Genomic DNA, 16,266 nt, shown 5'->3' with positions numbered 1-16,266 from the left:
TATGGTTAGCAGCCCTTGGAGTCTTATTAAGATCATCAGCTTTTCCAACATAAGACAAAAAGAAAACCCCATTGTTCATCTATCTTGGCTACCTGAGCATGAGTAAAGGCTCTTAAGAAAGGCTTTCTTCCAATTGGGCATAAAATTAATTTGTTTTCCAACAGTAATTCTGCACATTGGCAGTCCTGTTATAAGGTCAGAGCAGGTGTTCCTGTCTGAGAGTTCTTGAAGTCTGGTCGGAAACTTAGGGCTCTAAACCTGCTATAGACCCATGACTTGGTTTATTACAATTCCAAGTAAAGAGAAAGAAAAGCATCTGGCATTGAAACTTTCCCAGATTGCTTTCTATCCTTCATACGTCTTTTTTTTATCCTTTTATTAATATAATTTGGATTTAAATAATTTTTAAACTGAATGTGAGTCATAATATATAGTAGAGATAGGTGTTCTGAGGTGCTTTCCTATCACCAGGAGAATCTGGTATATCTTCTGTAACTATGACTGAGAATGAGGATAATATGATTGTGGTATACATTCAAGGATTTCACTTTTCAATCCATAAATAAGAAACAAAAGGAGTTGTACCTTTCAGGGAAGTCATCTTTAACTCCTGCCTATTCTTTTGTCCTAACTAAAAATTTTGTCCTTTGTCATCTGTTGAGCCCTCTGATAAAAAAGGATGAGGGCTGTGCATTTGTTTAGCATTTCAGGTCCCCAGAAGAGATGAGTGGAGATGGAATAAATTACTGATGATGCATTTATGAGGCAAAATGCCTGGTTTTCTATCATGTGATGGATAATATTATTTTAGGTAAGAACTCAGTTGTTGTTAGCTTCAAATGATGTTTAAAAAAAAAATAGGTGTGGTTATATGACCCCTGCCTGCCAGACAAAGGCCCACTCAGTGTTGGTAGGCAATACAGTAAGAATGTACATGCATATATTGGCCAAATCCTACAAATTCATTAAATGAATCCTTCTTAATGTGACAGCACATGAACCAAACCCAAAAATCCCTGTGTACAATACAGTCACAGTTCTGTGTTTGGAAAAAATTAATAAGGATCTAAATAGTGTCTATATTTAAGGGGAGGTTTTATGGGTGATTTCTTCCCCTGCTCTTTTTGATATTTTGACTTCTCTATTTCTCATCATTTTATTTTTATGATTAAAAATAAACTCCCCACCTATTTTTTAAAAACTGGCTTTCCCTGCATACATAGTAAACTGTCAAGTCTAGCCTGGTTTACAGAGCCTGCCACAGGCTATCTATGTTCTTCAGCGTCTCTTGCCACCTCCCATTAGAAATACTTGCCCTGCTCCTCTTTTTTGCCCCAGCCCTCATCATACCCTGATTTGATATGACTCATTTAGTCATTCTAAATTCTAGATATCCCAAGAAACTTTCTTAGCTTCCTAAACATTCTTTATGCAACTGTGGATGCACCATTGGCTGATTTTTGAGCCTCCTTTTCTAGGTCCAAGTCAAATACTATCTTAGAAGGTGTCTCACTGAAGCATTCTGATTACTTATTTCCACCTCTTTGTTTCCTTATAGTACTTATTACATTTTTCTACAGTATGTAGTTCTCTATGTCTCCCTGTCCAAATAGTGAACTCCGAGGGCAAAGTTTATTGTGCTCACTCCAGTGCTTTTAGCATACTGCCTAGCTCACAAAAGATGCTCAGAAAAAACACTTCTGAAGGGAAATTCTGTATTTGGGGAGTCTGGCTTGGAACCTAAATTAATTGGTTCCATAAACTATCATAAAAACATTTGGTCTAAAGTAAAGTAAGCCCTAATTGTACTTTGTGTGCTTTTAGTTAAATTCAGCCTCTTTTGAGAAATATTGGCTTTCTAAATAGGCATTATGTAACAAACCAGGGCATTTGCAGTGTGCATCAATATGGTAGTTAGAATTTTGCTGCATTTTGCAGAATTTAAGGTTAAATCTTTTTATGTCTAAATCAGATGTATTTAGTTAAGTTACACCACTAACATTAGTGCCTTGCTAGTATCCCATACAGATGTCTACTCTTTTTTTGTGTGTGTTTTGTGCATTTGCTCTTTTGTATTCCAGTACTAAAAACAAATATTTATTAGCTACTATCATGAAAGGTTTTGGAAACTTTAAAAAAGTTTAAGAGCTGGCAAAATGCAGTATGAATGACACACTAATGAAATTAAAGTTCTTTTCCTGCTAATATTGAACAATATTGTATGTTAATCAACATTGAGTCATTGAGTCTCTGCAGTGTTATAGATACTGTAAAGATAAAGTAGTAATTTTGACAGGTCCTGTGTTTTTGTTGTCTAAGTTTATTTTTCACTTTTTTGAGGAATTACTTGCAGTACAGTATCTGATTTTTACCTGTGTGTGCACCCCAGCATGTCCTGGTGCCCCCTTCTGGTGGACCATTTTCACCACCCCTGCTCCTCGGCACTGTCCGACCTCCATAGCACTGGAGTACCTTTTTGTGTGTGGTTTCTTTCATTAAGTTTGATGTTATTGAGGCTCATCTGTCTTGTGTGTTAAGAATTCATTCTTTTCACTTGCTGCAGTATGGTTTTTAACTGCTTTTTGCTGCGTTTTCGTTTTGGTGAATAAGGCTCATCATAAGGAACGGTAAACAAACCGTTTGTGATCGTGAGCATGTGCTTAAGGATGCCAGCTTCACAGACTTCGTAGTGACAGAATTGTCAAGTTAGAAGAGCTACAAAGGCCTTAGAGGTTGTAAAAGTCAGCCACCTTATTTTCTCAAAAAAAGAACCTAAGACTCAAGAGTTAATAGACCATAGGTCTCCAGTCGATTTAGTCCAAGTTTCTTCCTGAGGTCACGATGCTGTGTCACAATTCAAACTTGGTCATATGGATAACTCCAGTCAGTAGGAAAGCAGGCTTGGGAATTTAGAAATTTAGAAATCCATCATCAGCCAAGACTTAAAATGTTGGCCCTTAAATGGCAAGAACTTCAATTTTCTAGAAATTCCATTCACTCATCTATAACACTTCCCTCTTAGTGTTACTTAAATGAGGTGTTAGTGACTCTGTTCAGTAGTCTTGTATTAGGACCACTTCTTAAAAGAGAAGGAAGGGAGAAAGTTTTAACCAGTGCACGTGTTTGTTTTCATTCACCTGTTCAGTTTCTATGCATCATCTTGAAGTCTTGCTGTTCCCAGATATCGTCCTTTTAAAGCCTTCGTCCTTTTAAAGATCTTTCTTAGGATGAGAAGTCTGAGGATAAGTTCTCATTCTGTGATCTCTGCAAGTGTTAAACTAGTCCTTGATATTATACCTTCCTACTAAGGTAAGAGTGATTCATAGAAAGTTTCACAGGAAGGATGTGGAAGGAGAGATCAGTGGGCTTACAGCAATAGGGAACTGAGTCCTTTGTTGACCCACCGGCCAGGAAGTCACCACAGAGCACTGATCGTTATGGTAGAGCCTCCTGAAATATAATCAGCAAACATAGAAACAAGTGGTTCATCTTCTTCCTAATAATAAAACACTCTTTTTCAAACAGGATGGAAACCCATTTGTTGGTCATGAAATGAATTTAATGAGTGATGAGGATCATTTTACATTTTTATATGAAAAATCAGACAGGCTAGTACAGCAAGTACACATCCACCTTATCCAGATTTAACTAGTAACAATGTTTTTTATTTGCTTTTTGTGTGTGTGTTTCTGACATGTATAGAAACTAGGACTTTTTAATACAATTAACATACCCTAATAAAATTAGTTATAATTTCCTAATATGCAATTGTCCAAAAAATGAGCTAACTGTGCTTTTTTTTAAATACAGTTGCATTGCATGTAATAAAATTATTTTATAAACTTGTCTTCCTATTACATGTGTGTATATACATGCACATACATATGAATGTGTATCTTGGTAAATATGTACTTCTTACTGTGGGTCTCATCCAGAATTTGGAATATACCGCTTTATGGCCTACAGAAGTTGGTTTCATAAATCAGTACTTGCCACTCAGTGATACTCCTAGTTCTGTGCTGAGTGTCATATGACATCTAAAAAAATGAATACTTTCAGTACCCTAAAAATCCAACAAGCAAGATAGAACAAGTAGGATCCCATTCAGCCACATTAATAGGAGCCCAGGTGGATCAGAATGGGAAGAAGTAACATGGCAGGAAAGACCTCAGGGAAGAAATCTTGAAGGGATGGTAGGATTTGAATAAGACAGAGGCCTTGGAAGTGATACGTCCAAAAGGGAATGATGGAAACACTGAGGTTAAAGAGAAAACAGAAATGCATTCCGTGTCACACAGAGCTGAGCTCTGTCTGGTGGGGGGTAGAAGGGAGGAAGATATTGGATAGTTGGCATAGGAAAAACTCCTTGGGGGAGGAACCCAGTTCCTTCGTGAAAGGAGGAGCTGTTGCACCTCTTGGGCGGCGCTGCAACATGGGGGACGTGGACGTTTGCAAGGTCAGTGTGAGGGCTCCCGTGGGTTGGGTTGAAGAAGTAGAAAGTTGAAAACATTGAAAATTGGTTTAACTACTGCCCTTTATGTAGGTGAGATGGGGAGTGAGGTCTGGATTCAGGTAGAGGGACCTGGGGAGTAGCAAGGAAGGTCAATCTAAAGGGAAATTACTGGACAAAGAAATAACAGAATTCAGTGACACTTTGAATAAGGGATGAAGCAGAGAGAACCTGGATAAAATTAAAGAATGATGCCACTGGTAGATAAGGTCATGGAATTAACTATAGCCTGGTCCAAGAACACACACTTTCTATAAAAACGAGCTTCCAGGCTTCCATGATATCATACCCTCAAGAATTAGTTTAAGAGGCTTTTTTGGAGACAGTAGCAAGTTATAATCATTAGGTAAGTTTTTAAATGCAATTTTCCCTTGTTTTGTTTAAATACTCAGGTGGGAAGTGTTAGATAGGGCCTTAGAGTCCTAGTTTTACTGAAAATAGCAATATAGAAGACTAGTGACAATCATTTAAAAAATTAAGGACCAGACATTGAGGTTTTAAAATTTAGTCATTTGAGGTCCTGAAACTTTTCAAAAGTGAGATTAAATCACTCAAATACTAGGTGTTCTTTTGGGTGGGTAGGCATCTTTTAAAAATTATTATCTTTACTATTCATTTCCTTTTTATTGAAATTTGATCTTTACAGGACCTCCTGGTATGTGTTTGAGACCTTATTGTCTTTTCTCCTCCCAACTGTCTGTTGCAAGATGCATATGCATCCGCCAGCGGATTCCAGGAACTGGGTGTGGGTGTGGGCAATTACCAGCTTCTCCTGGAAGAGCTTAATTGTGATAACAGCAGCATTATTGTTCTTGGCTCTGGACTTCCTGAAGTTGCCACCTATTTGGGGTATGTTGTGTTTAATAAATGATAGCCTACCCTTAGAGCACTTACTCTGTACAAGGCCCTGTTCCAAGTACTTCACAAATATGAATGCATTTAATCCTCATCATCACCCTGAGAAGTAGATACCGCTGTCCCCACTTTACAGATGAGGCATAGAAAGAATAAGCAACTTGCCCACAGTGACACAATTAATGTGTCAGAGCTGGAATTTGAACCCACACAGTCTAGCTCTGCATCGGTGCTTTTAAAGTGCTGTGGCTTGGGAGAAGGAAGCCTTCTCTTACTGCATCTTGGTGACAGCCGCTAATGATTACAGTACCTACTAGGGCTTTAGGCAGAAGAGGGAGATTATGTGCACGCTGGCATGTTTCACTGGTGTGGAGAATCATTATAGTGGTTAAAACAGACGTGGCCCACATTTTTCATTTAAGATATAGTAGATTTAAGCTAGTTTCTTCTCTTACTTATTAATGTCAAATTGGGAACATCTCTAGTAATTGCCTTGTGGCACCAAAAACTGTCTAAAGCTGTTAGTATTTGCCTTTCTCGTTTCTCTACTATATGTACGTAAATAAACTAAATTTTAGGGATTGTAGGGGTATGGGAAACATTTTCATGCCTAGTAAAAGGTCTGGCATGTGCATCCTCAATAAAAGATGAGGCTATTATTAGAGCCCAGACCTTGGAGCCGGCTGGAATCACAGCTCTGCCACTAACTAGCTTTATGATTTCAGACAAGTTACTTATTTTTCCCATCCATAAAATAGGGGTAATTACTTCTAATCTCAGATTCTTGGAAGGAAAACATAAAATAATGTATGTGAAGCATTAGAAAATTCTATGATGTTTAATTTAATTAAGTCCTTAGCTGGTAGCTTCTCTTTTTTAAATAAATTTGAATTATATTGCTGAGCTCCTGTCCTCTCTCGGACCAGTCTTCTTGAAGGCCTGCTTTTGCCCTTTAAACAAGTCATTGTCTTCTTAGACTTTATGACTCCTTTATTTTCATGTTCACGTTCTATTGAATTGTGATTTCCTAAGGGACAGGGCACTACACTTGATCATCTTGCTGGTACAATAGATGCATTATTTTTAAAAGGTTTTCATTTAGTGCAATACAAGCCTGCTTTCTTACGCCATCATAAATAATGGATTGAGTTAAAATGGATGTGTGAGAAGGAGCAGATACCTGGGTTTTCTGCAACAGTTATGAGGGTAACTGAGGGAAAAATGTCACTTAGGGAGGAAGGGACTATACCTGCATCTTCTGTACACTGTGGATTTTATACTTATCATTTGGTAACTGGTCACCAGTTTTTGCTTAGAGCCACAGGGAGCCATGAGACATAGCAATTTCCTGAATATTTGATCTTTTCCATGAATCAAATGCCATTAACAGTCCACAGTCCAGTCTGTCTTGAAAATAGATTCAACTGCAGGCTGCTCTTGCCCTCACTGTGAGCAGCTGAAAGAATGTAAACATGAAGGGTAACTGGTTGCCCCAGTTGGCTGTTTGTCAACCATTGATTCATGCAACAGATGACGAAGGTCCTATTGAAGAAGAATGTAGAGCAGGACACGGGTGGCTTATTAGACATTCTTTCCCTTGAGGTCTCAAGATAGTGGGGGAACAAATGTCACACAAACACGTTGCAGAATAAGCACTGTAATGGGTAAATGCAAATTTGGGGGAGAGCACAAAGGAAACAATCAATCCCATCTGGGCATGGGGGGTGCTTTGTGGAAGAGTCAGTCCTTGAATGGTAATTGGGGTTAAAAGCGTTGGAGGCCACACTAGGGTGAGGAACTAGCAGGCCCTTGACCTACAGAAGTAGGAAAGTGCATGCAGTATTCAGGGACTTTTTAGGCTAACAGAATAAGATGAAGATTAAAAGCTTAGACCTTGGTACAAATTCTGGTTTGGTGTTTAGCAGTAATCACAACTTAGTTGATGCCTCCTCATTCCAAATCTATAAAGCATAGATAGTGACATGTACCTCTTGGAGCTGGGGGACTAAATGAGAGTGTATACAAAGCTCCATCCTTACTAGTGCCTGGTGCATAGATGTGCTCAAAATACCATTATGGATAAGTCTACTGGGATCTGGCTAAGGTAGGACCCTGATCAAGAGAGTTTCCAATACTTTACTAATAATTTCACACTTAAGGAACTTCAAAGGTTTTCAAAAGGAACAGGACATGATCTGATTTATCTTGTAAAAAGAATTTTATTTGGCCCAAGAAGTCAGAGTTTCTATATTGATTGGCCTCATTTGAAGGCCCAACACAACTTAAGAGTAAGATTGTTTTTCCATACTAGACATGAATACTAAAATGTTGATTGAATGTGCTTTTCATGAACATTAAATTTTTTTTCTTTTAGTGTAAGGCTATTTATTATTTTGGTAGACCTAAAGGTGGCTTTCAATTTCTATTTGCTCTTTGGTGATACTACTTCTGGCTTACATTAGAAAAAATAAAATTTCTCAGAGGAAATAACTTCAGTGTTGCAAAAGGGAAAGAAATAAATATGTATGTTTTCCTTCTATTCCCTCGAAACTAAGTATGATATTTCTACGCCCTGTCTGATGACTAGTAGTGTTCTGACCCATTTATAACAAAATTCTATACTGTAAAGTATCCAGTACATATCTTTCCTTTAGTATTTGTTTTAGTATCAAAAACACACTAAATCCTGACCTGCAGAGAATGACTTAATCGTGGGGCTTAGGTTTGCTCTGGGAATGAACTTTGGGGCCAAGTGCTAGTTTGTGGCTCAGTTTTACTAAGCAACTTCTTAAAGGATGTGAGTCAAGTTGTGACCTTTGGTATGGCTTTCTCTGGGTGCCATGACAAGGGGAGATAGAAGTAGCCATGCCAGTTCATGAGCTGGATGTGTTTGGCCCCATTCCCCTTATTACATATGGGAGTGAGAATACAGTGTTCATCTCCAGGCAGGATGACCTATCTAGCATCTATAGGTTAATGTACACCTACCTCTTTTCACTAAGAGTCAGGTTGTGATAAGGCACATGGAAAATATGGTTAGAGTAGCAATAATATCTGAATGTCAAAAAAAAGGAGGGGAAAGCAAAAGGGCTAATCACCACGTCTAACAGCTACTCTTAAGTTTGGTTTTGAGCTTCCAAACATCCAAGGCAAAAAGGGAAACATAATTATTGTTATCTGATAGACATCCCTATCATACTGTGACTATTACATTCACTTGATATGTTTATCTAAGAAGCTGTACTTAGTACACTAATCACTTTCCCTTTTGTGTAGGACACCGATATATAATGAATAGAGCATGGATTGAAATGAAAAGTTCTTTGGGTTTGTGTTCAAGCTGCTTCTTTAAAACAGGCATTAGGCCAAATGGGATCTCCAAGAGTTCTTCCAGCTCTGAAGGTCTAACTTCTGTTGCAGATCAGGGCCCCTCGTATGAAGTTAGCCATTGTTGTGTGTGTCTAAGAGGGGGCTGAGGACTCCTCAAAGACCTGGTTCAGACTGGATGTGCTGGAAGATGGCAGGACGGTGCTGGCTTTGTAGTTATCATTCAGAAACTTAGGGTAAGCACATGTCTCTCCCAAGAATGCCTACGCTTGGTGTTTTGAGGGTAAGAGAGGCTGTGAATAAATGCTGTAGGAAAAGGAGAAGGCTGCCTCTGGGGCTGCCGCTGCTAGGACGGGCCATTCTGTTCTGCTCACTGCCTAGGGCCTCGGAGGCCCATTTCTGTTCCTCCTTTAGAGCTGCGTCTGCCCCCTCAATCCCTGGGCGGTGGTTCTCCAGGCGTGGAACGTGGTATTCCCACCTCTCCTCAGCCCTCCAGGCAAGTGGGCAGTCCAGATTCCTTAGTTTAGTTCTCAGAGATTTGCACTCATCCCTTCCCTCAGCTTCTTCTGTGTATGGAAACTAAAAGCCACAATGACATTTATTTCACATTTAGTCCTAAAATTGGGTCTTCCTGCTTCCTCTTCTTCAGAACTCCCCATCCCAAATCAACCCACAAGAAGGAACTGCAAGAAGGCCGGGTTCTTAGGGCACAGGCCCACAGAGGTGAGGGGCACCAGTCAGGTGCTCACTTCCCTTTCCCAAACTTGCGTGTTTTTGAGGTACACAGGCCTCCTTCCCCTTCTTAGAGATGGGCCTCCTGGGAGGTGCCTCACATACCCGACAGTCCCTTCCCAGGGGCCCTTGGCTGTCCTTGCACTTGGCACTAAGCAGGAGTCTCTTGCTTTTCAGCACCAGAGCCGCCTCCTTCCACCACTCAAGGCACAATTAATATATTTTTTTAAACTAGCCTTTTTCCTCCTTTAATTCTTATGTAGATGATACAATATACAGCAAATCTTTGCGAGGTCTAATTTTGTAAGGGATTAGTCTGTATTAATTGAAAGTGTGAGTTATAAGCTATTTTGAAGAAATGCTTTTTTTCTAGTGCATGTAACACAAAGTGGGTTACCCCACTGTTGCCTGGTAGATGCTTAATTAGAAGATAATTATTCCTGATTACAGTATCAAGTGTTTGTAAGTGCTTGAAGATGCTTGAAAATTTTCTTTTTGAGAATCTTAAACACTTCGCCTAATCTCCTTCACTCTGTTAATTTGGATAAAGGATTGGGCTATCAAAGGCACATGTATTCCAGCCCCTGTTCCCACTGGTCCTTAATTCCAGAGTAATGAGATTTACTTTACCTGCAGTCAAAAAATAGAACCTTTTGAGGCTACAGAATTTCTTTTGTCAGAGATGCTAAGAGGAAGAACGAGGGGAAATAAAACCTGTATGTAAAACTAGTGACTCAATTCCTGTTCTGTACACGCTGAACCTAGTTCAGAGTGTACTGTTGTCAAATTTGAACTAGGAAAGGAAGTGTTCTTTGTCTAAACAAATTAGAACAAACATTTTACTACGACACTTTACTAATAAAATATCCCTTTGGATGCTACGTGAAGGTGTTTAATATATTTTTATTTCTAGCATATAATAGGGGAAAGTCACTTTCTTCTAAAACTTAGATATTGAATATTCTGTATAGATGTCCATATGAATGTATTAGTTATATCATGACCAGGATGCTTATCCAGCCTTCAGAGTTGTTTTTACAGTTTAGGTTAGCTCAGTTAGCAAGAAAACCAAGCGTTTGGTGCCAGGACCCAGTGATTTCAGTAGCTTCCCTGGTTCCATGCTCACTGATTGGTGAGACATTTTGCAAGGATGCATCAAGTGACCACAGGGTAGCAAGAGGGAAGATGGTTCAGTAGTGTCATACGTACTCGGGGGAGCAGACACTCACAGCTCAGGCTCTTCTGGTGGAATATACAAAGGTTCCTCTTTCAGTTCCTCATCATCCGGCACATGCAGGGGTGTCTTCCCTTCTTCCCAGGAAAACCATGGCTTATCTACTGAATGTCCCTTCCCATGTGTCCAGATATCAACCCGTCACTTGTTAGGCCTTTAGATTTGTCTTGCTGCTTCTCTACAGATCCTTTGTCTTACTTTTCTGATTTTTACCTTCCATTTCTCTCATTCTCTTTCTTCTCTTAGTGATTGTAAATGTGTGGACATGATTCTGTAAAAGTAATAAGCTTTCTTATCCTCATAAAATTATTTTGCCTCAATCACTGTTTATATTACAGAGCATGGATGAAGCGGAGTGGATTTCACAGGCTGCACCAAACCTGAGATTGGTGTGACTACAGCCTGCCACAGCAGGGCTGTGGAAGGGAAGTTACATGGATGATGAGTTCAAGTTCAACCTGGGGGCGAATTTTCTGACAAAGTAGTCTGAGTCAAACCCGCAGTGTTCCCACAAGCCCGGATGACCGTGTTAGGGACACCGCAGATGGGTTCTCACATGGTTGGTGGCTGAGCTAATACAGATCTTGCAAAGTCTTGCATATTTCATAGATCTGAGTTGAGCCTCAGCAAAGCTATTTATTATCTGTGAGCCTCAAGAAACATATATATTCTTTACAAACCTTGCTTTTCTCATAAAACAGGGCTGATATGAAAAATATATGAATACAAAAAAACTGACTCATAATAAAAGTACTCAGTCATTGTTGTTAGGGAGGCAGGTTCTGGAGACAGATGGCTTGGATTTCAATCCTAGCTCTGCCATTTACTAGCTGTGTGCCCCTAGGCAATTCACTTAACTTCTCTGTGCTTAGTTTTCTCATTTGTAAAATGTTAATAAGTAGAACCTATCTCAGAATTTGAACAAATAAGATAGCACCCATGTCACTCACATGGCATTCTTCCTCCTGGGCGTGCAGGAGGATTGTACTTCTCTGTCCTGTGCCTCCCCTAAAGTCAGGTGGTGCCAGTGCAGGGAGCGGAGGGAGCCACGGTTGTCTCTCTGGGTGGACTCACCAGGCTCCCTGCTCCTCTGCCACGGCCCCAGGCAGCATCCCAAACTGTGGAGGCTACATCGCCGCCTGGGCCCCTCAGCTGATTTAGAGTAGAATTGTTAGCACAAGCAGGAAATAAACCTTTTTTTAAAGCCACTGAGACTTTTGCACTTCTTATCACCACAGCAAAGCCTAGCACACTCTGACTGGCACGTCATAGAAACAACCCTTGACTCTACACCTGAAGTTAGATTTCAGCTAAAACGGGTAAGAGTACTGAATGTCAGCTCTTTTGACTGGGACACTTAGGCCTCAAAGATGTGCAAGTACCTTTGGGTACTTGCAGCTCTGTTGTGGACCTATCTGTAAAACCACCCTCTCCTGCCTGAGAAATGACTGCCTGTTTGAAGGACCTGACCCTTTCCTCACATGGCTGAGCTCAAGCAGCTTTTCTATGAGCAAAGGTTCATTGTGTCTAGCCTGAGGATAAGGCAGGTGGTTGTTACCCATACCCCACTTCTGCTGTCTCTCTATGCCCCTGCACGTTCTGTTCTGGCTGCCTTGTGACCCCCAGAGCCTCAGGAGCTCCTGCTGTGGTCCGTGCCCTCCTGGTGCTCACAGGAGCCGGCCGCCCCCGTTTCCTGGGTGGGGGCTGGGTGGTGTGCCTCTGCATTAGCTATCCTTCCCTTTTTGTTGATGTCCCTCTGGAGCCCTCAGGGGTAAGTATGAAATGTCATGGGAGGCAGCCCTGTTTGTAGACCTGAGCACTGTGTGGGAGCAGCCCAGGCCATGACTGAGTTGTGTTTGGCATCCTGGGGAGTAAGGCGAGCACACTGACATTGTGCTGGGGCCCAGATTGTTGCAGGACGGCACAGCGTCAGCTTTTGGTGTCTGTCCAGGGCTTAGGCTTTTCCTTAGCCTTTGTTCCAGAACATTGAGGTGACAGTGGAAATGTTTCTGCTGTCAGAAGGAAAACATAATTAGGAATGGTTTTTCATTAGGATGCTGGAGATCTGCTTTTCATGTAAGGTAATAAGAGCCAAGTAATTCCAGAAGAACAGAAAAGATCATTTATTAGCAGTCATTTTTTAAAACAGCATCTGTTTTGCCAAATAATTCATGTTCATTTTTTTTTAGTTGGAAAAGACAAAAGTGTAATAAAAAGAATGATTCCTCTTAACCCCACTGTGTAACAATAACCATTTTGTTAATACTTTGGAGCTTGTTCACCTTTCAGTTTTTACATATGTACCTTTTTAAATGAAATTGCGATGGTAACAATAGCAAACCTTTACTGTAACCATTCTCTATACCAGGAATTCCTTATGCACTTTATGAGCATTATTTCATGTGTTCCTCACAACTCTTTGAAGAACGGTATCGCCATTTTACAGAAGAGGAAACCAAGGCACAGAGAGGCTAAGTCATTTTTCCAAGATCACACAGCTCCTAAGAGCTGTGCCAAATGGAAACCAAAACAGTCTGTCTCCAGAGCCCAGAGTCTTGACTAGTCTGTGATATCATCTCACAGTAAAAAAAACCTTTAATTCCATTTCATGGGTTTTGCAGTGTTAGCCCTGCATTGTCTATTTATGTCTCCTTACTCCATAGCTAGGAACTCAAACCCCACAGATGTGACTGGATTTATCTATGAATCCATAGCCAGTTAATGTTGGTGCCCAAACTGGAACATCCGGCTCCTGAACCACACAGTCCACATGCACGTTGACTCCAGGTGACCCATGAACCTTTGCCCTCCTCCCTGAGCTGTGCCGTATGGTAGACCTCAGGACCAAGTGCAGATTAAATTGAGGTCTCTCACAGCTTTCTTCCAAGCACGTATACAGAATTTCAGTTTGAATTCAGGGATGTACGGGCATCTAGTGATGATGTGTATAGCTGGCTCTTAATTTATCCTGCAGAGCTAGGGCTATAAAGCTGAAAGGTGTGGCCTAGCAATGGTTCCAACTTTCTACCCTCATCAAACATTTTTCATTGAGATTTGCTGACAAGCAGTAAGATTGACTGCTTTGAGCTTTAAATGCTGTTGCTTTCCCCAACCTGGGCTCTTGAGGACATGCCAAGCATTGTTGTAACTTTAAAGTAAGCCAAAAGTCAGCCAGCCATCTGTGTGTAAACATTCCTTTGTATATGAGGCTGCCCTGCCCCGGCGGCCTGCAAGGGAATGAGACTCCGGAGTTGGATGGCCAGCTGCAGTGGGGTTGAGAATTAAAGAAGGAACAGGTAATGACTTATTACAGTATTTGGTATGGTATAAAAACCTCTGTCTTCTCAAATGTTGTGGTGAACTTCTCAGTACTGAAAACAAGCAGGATTTAAAAAAAAAATAACAAGTTATTTTTTAAATAACTTAAACTGCCTGAGTGCCAGAAGGCAAGAACAATTTCTTAGATATCTCACAAGCAATGTGAAATTTACAGTGAAATGGGGCATGGTGTGCAATCCCAGTTACCTGGGCACTTTGGGAAACTGGCACTGACCAGTAACCTCATTCCTTTATACATTTTCTACTTGGCAGCCAGCTTGAGCTGATTATTGTTAATCAGGTAGAAATCGGGAAATCTGAATCTTACAGTTAGTATACGTGGATGTAGGAAGGAGTTAGACTGTATTGTGTTTAACTGGAGAGAACAGGGGAGTTTTTGTCCTGTGAATACTTACAGTTTGAAAATCCAGGACTTAATGGCTATTGTGTGTTCAGAGTGTATCACAGCAACTGTCCCTTTGGCTTCATATCTTAAAAAGTTCTTCTTCCCCGTCCCCTTTAGGTAGAACGTCATGACATGAACACCCTAAGTCTGCCTTTGAACATACGCCGAGGTGGGTCAGACACCAACCTCAACTTTGATGTACCAGATGGCATACTGGATTTCCACAAGGTCAAACTTAGTGCGGACAGCCTGAAACAGAAAATTCTAAAGGTAACAGAGCAGATAAAAATCGAGCAAACGTCCCGCGATGGGAACGTTGCAGAGTATCTGAAACTGGTCAACAGTGCGGACAAGCAGCAGGCTGGCCGTATCAAGCAAGTCTTTGAGAAGAAGAATCAGAAATCAGCCCACTCCATTGCCCAGCTGCAGAAGAAGTTAGAACAGTATCATAGGAAGCTCAGGGAGATAGAACAGAACGGGGCCTCCCGAAGCTCGAAGGACATCTCCAAAGACAGCCAGAAGGACATCCAGCCCTCTCTGAAAGATGCCCAGGCGAAGTCTCGGACGGCCCCCCACAGCATGGAGAGCAGTAAGACGGGCATGCCCGGGGTCTCCCTCACGCCGCCTGTGTTCGTCTTCAGTAAGTCCAGGGAGTTTGCCAATTTGATCCGGAATAAGTTTGGCAGTGCCGACAATATTGCCCACTTAAAAAATTCCTTAGAGGAGTTTAGGCCCGAGGCAAGTCCCAGGGCCTACGGGGGCAGCGCCACCGTTGTGAACAAACCTAAGTACGGCAGCGACGACGAGTGTTCGAGCGGCACGTCAGGCTCCGCCGACAGCAGCGGGAACCAGTCCTCGGGGGCGGGCGGAGCTGGCCTGCCAGACAGCCGGGGGAAGCTCGCCATGATCCTGGAGGAGCTGAGGGAGATCAAGGACACCCAGGCCCGGCTGGCCGAGGACATCGAGGCACTGAAGGTGCAGTTTAAGAGAGAATATGGTTTTATTTCTCAGACCCTGCAAGAGGAGAGATACAGGTATTTCTGTCTATTCTCTTGGAATTCTTGTAGCGGTGGGAGTCATTAACTGCAGAGAGACTGCTTGACAGTGACTTGCTACTGGTTGTGTCTTCCATAAATATGGATATGGTCAAAAGGCATTTAGGAATCAATAGTTCTTTCCGTACTTCATGATTCTAAATTTTGTCATTTGTGACTTAGAGTTTGACAGTTTAGAGAAAGACATCATATGTGTGACTCTGTTAAAATATTACTGTATAGTCTGTGAGTCATGTGCATATTAAGCTCCTGATTCAGTGGATTTGTTTTAAACTGTCATTACAGTAATTAAAAGATCTGTATTTGATTTCCCCCCATAATAAATGAAAAGTGCAAAACAAATTCATTGGCCAACAAGGTAGATTTTTATTTGGTATATAAATCTCAAAGCCTTCATACAGTTCACTTTTTTATGTACCGTATTTTGCTCATTAACCTTTTTACCTTAGAAGAAGTTTCAAAAGCAATCTTAAGAGTAAAGTATAAATTCAAATCTTGTGGGTTATATTAGCTAATTTTAAAAGTCAGGCTGGCTAGCTTTTATGTGTAAAAGCTAATAAAAAATTTTTATGCCCAAATATGAGGTGATTTTCTACCATTTTCCCAATAAAAAGATTCCCCAAAAGTTTTGTCTAAATGAATGTCATAAATATGTAGATTAAAAAGTAAATGCTTATTACATTTAAATTTAGTTTACAGGTTGTTTTTATATCTGATACATAGTTTAAATGTGTTAATTTAGAAATGGGGCTCTTTTCAGCTCTCATGTTTTATGAAGCAGTTTTTTAAAACCTTCTGTGTACATCTTTGTGATATCCTTGTCACAGAA

At 40.8% G+C, this 16,266-nt stretch overlaps 1 protein-coding gene across 16 annotated transcripts in view; it reads left to right on the top strand.

The window, feature by feature from the left end:
- TMCC3 (transmembrane and coiled-coil domain family 3) overlaps nt 1-16,266 on the top strand; it is a 252,829-nt gene that overhangs the window by 227,164 nt on the left and 9,399 nt on the right. For 14 of the 16 annotated variants that reach the window (XM_037023026.2, XM_073213636.1, XM_073213629.1 and 11 more), the window contains one exon: nt 14,500-15,416. In XM_037023026.2, coding sequence (XP_036878921.1) covers nt 14,500-15,416 — 917 coding nt within the window. Of the gene's footprint in view, nt 1-11,896; nt 11,978-12,032; nt 13,955-14,499; nt 15,417-16,266 lie in introns of those variants that run through there. The other 2 variants (XM_037023022.2, XM_017663671.3) reach the window with 2 other exon arrangements.

Source organism: Manis javanica, chromosome 10, assembly GCF_040802235.1.
Source record: "Manis javanica isolate MJ-LG chromosome 10, MJ_LKY, whole genome shotgun sequence".
In the NCBI taxonomy this organism is placed as follows: Eukaryota; Metazoa; Chordata; class Mammalia; order Pholidota; family Manidae; genus Manis; species Manis javanica.
The sequence above is the reverse complement of the archived record's forward strand: the minus strand, read 5'-3'. Positions and strand labels throughout refer to the sequence as shown.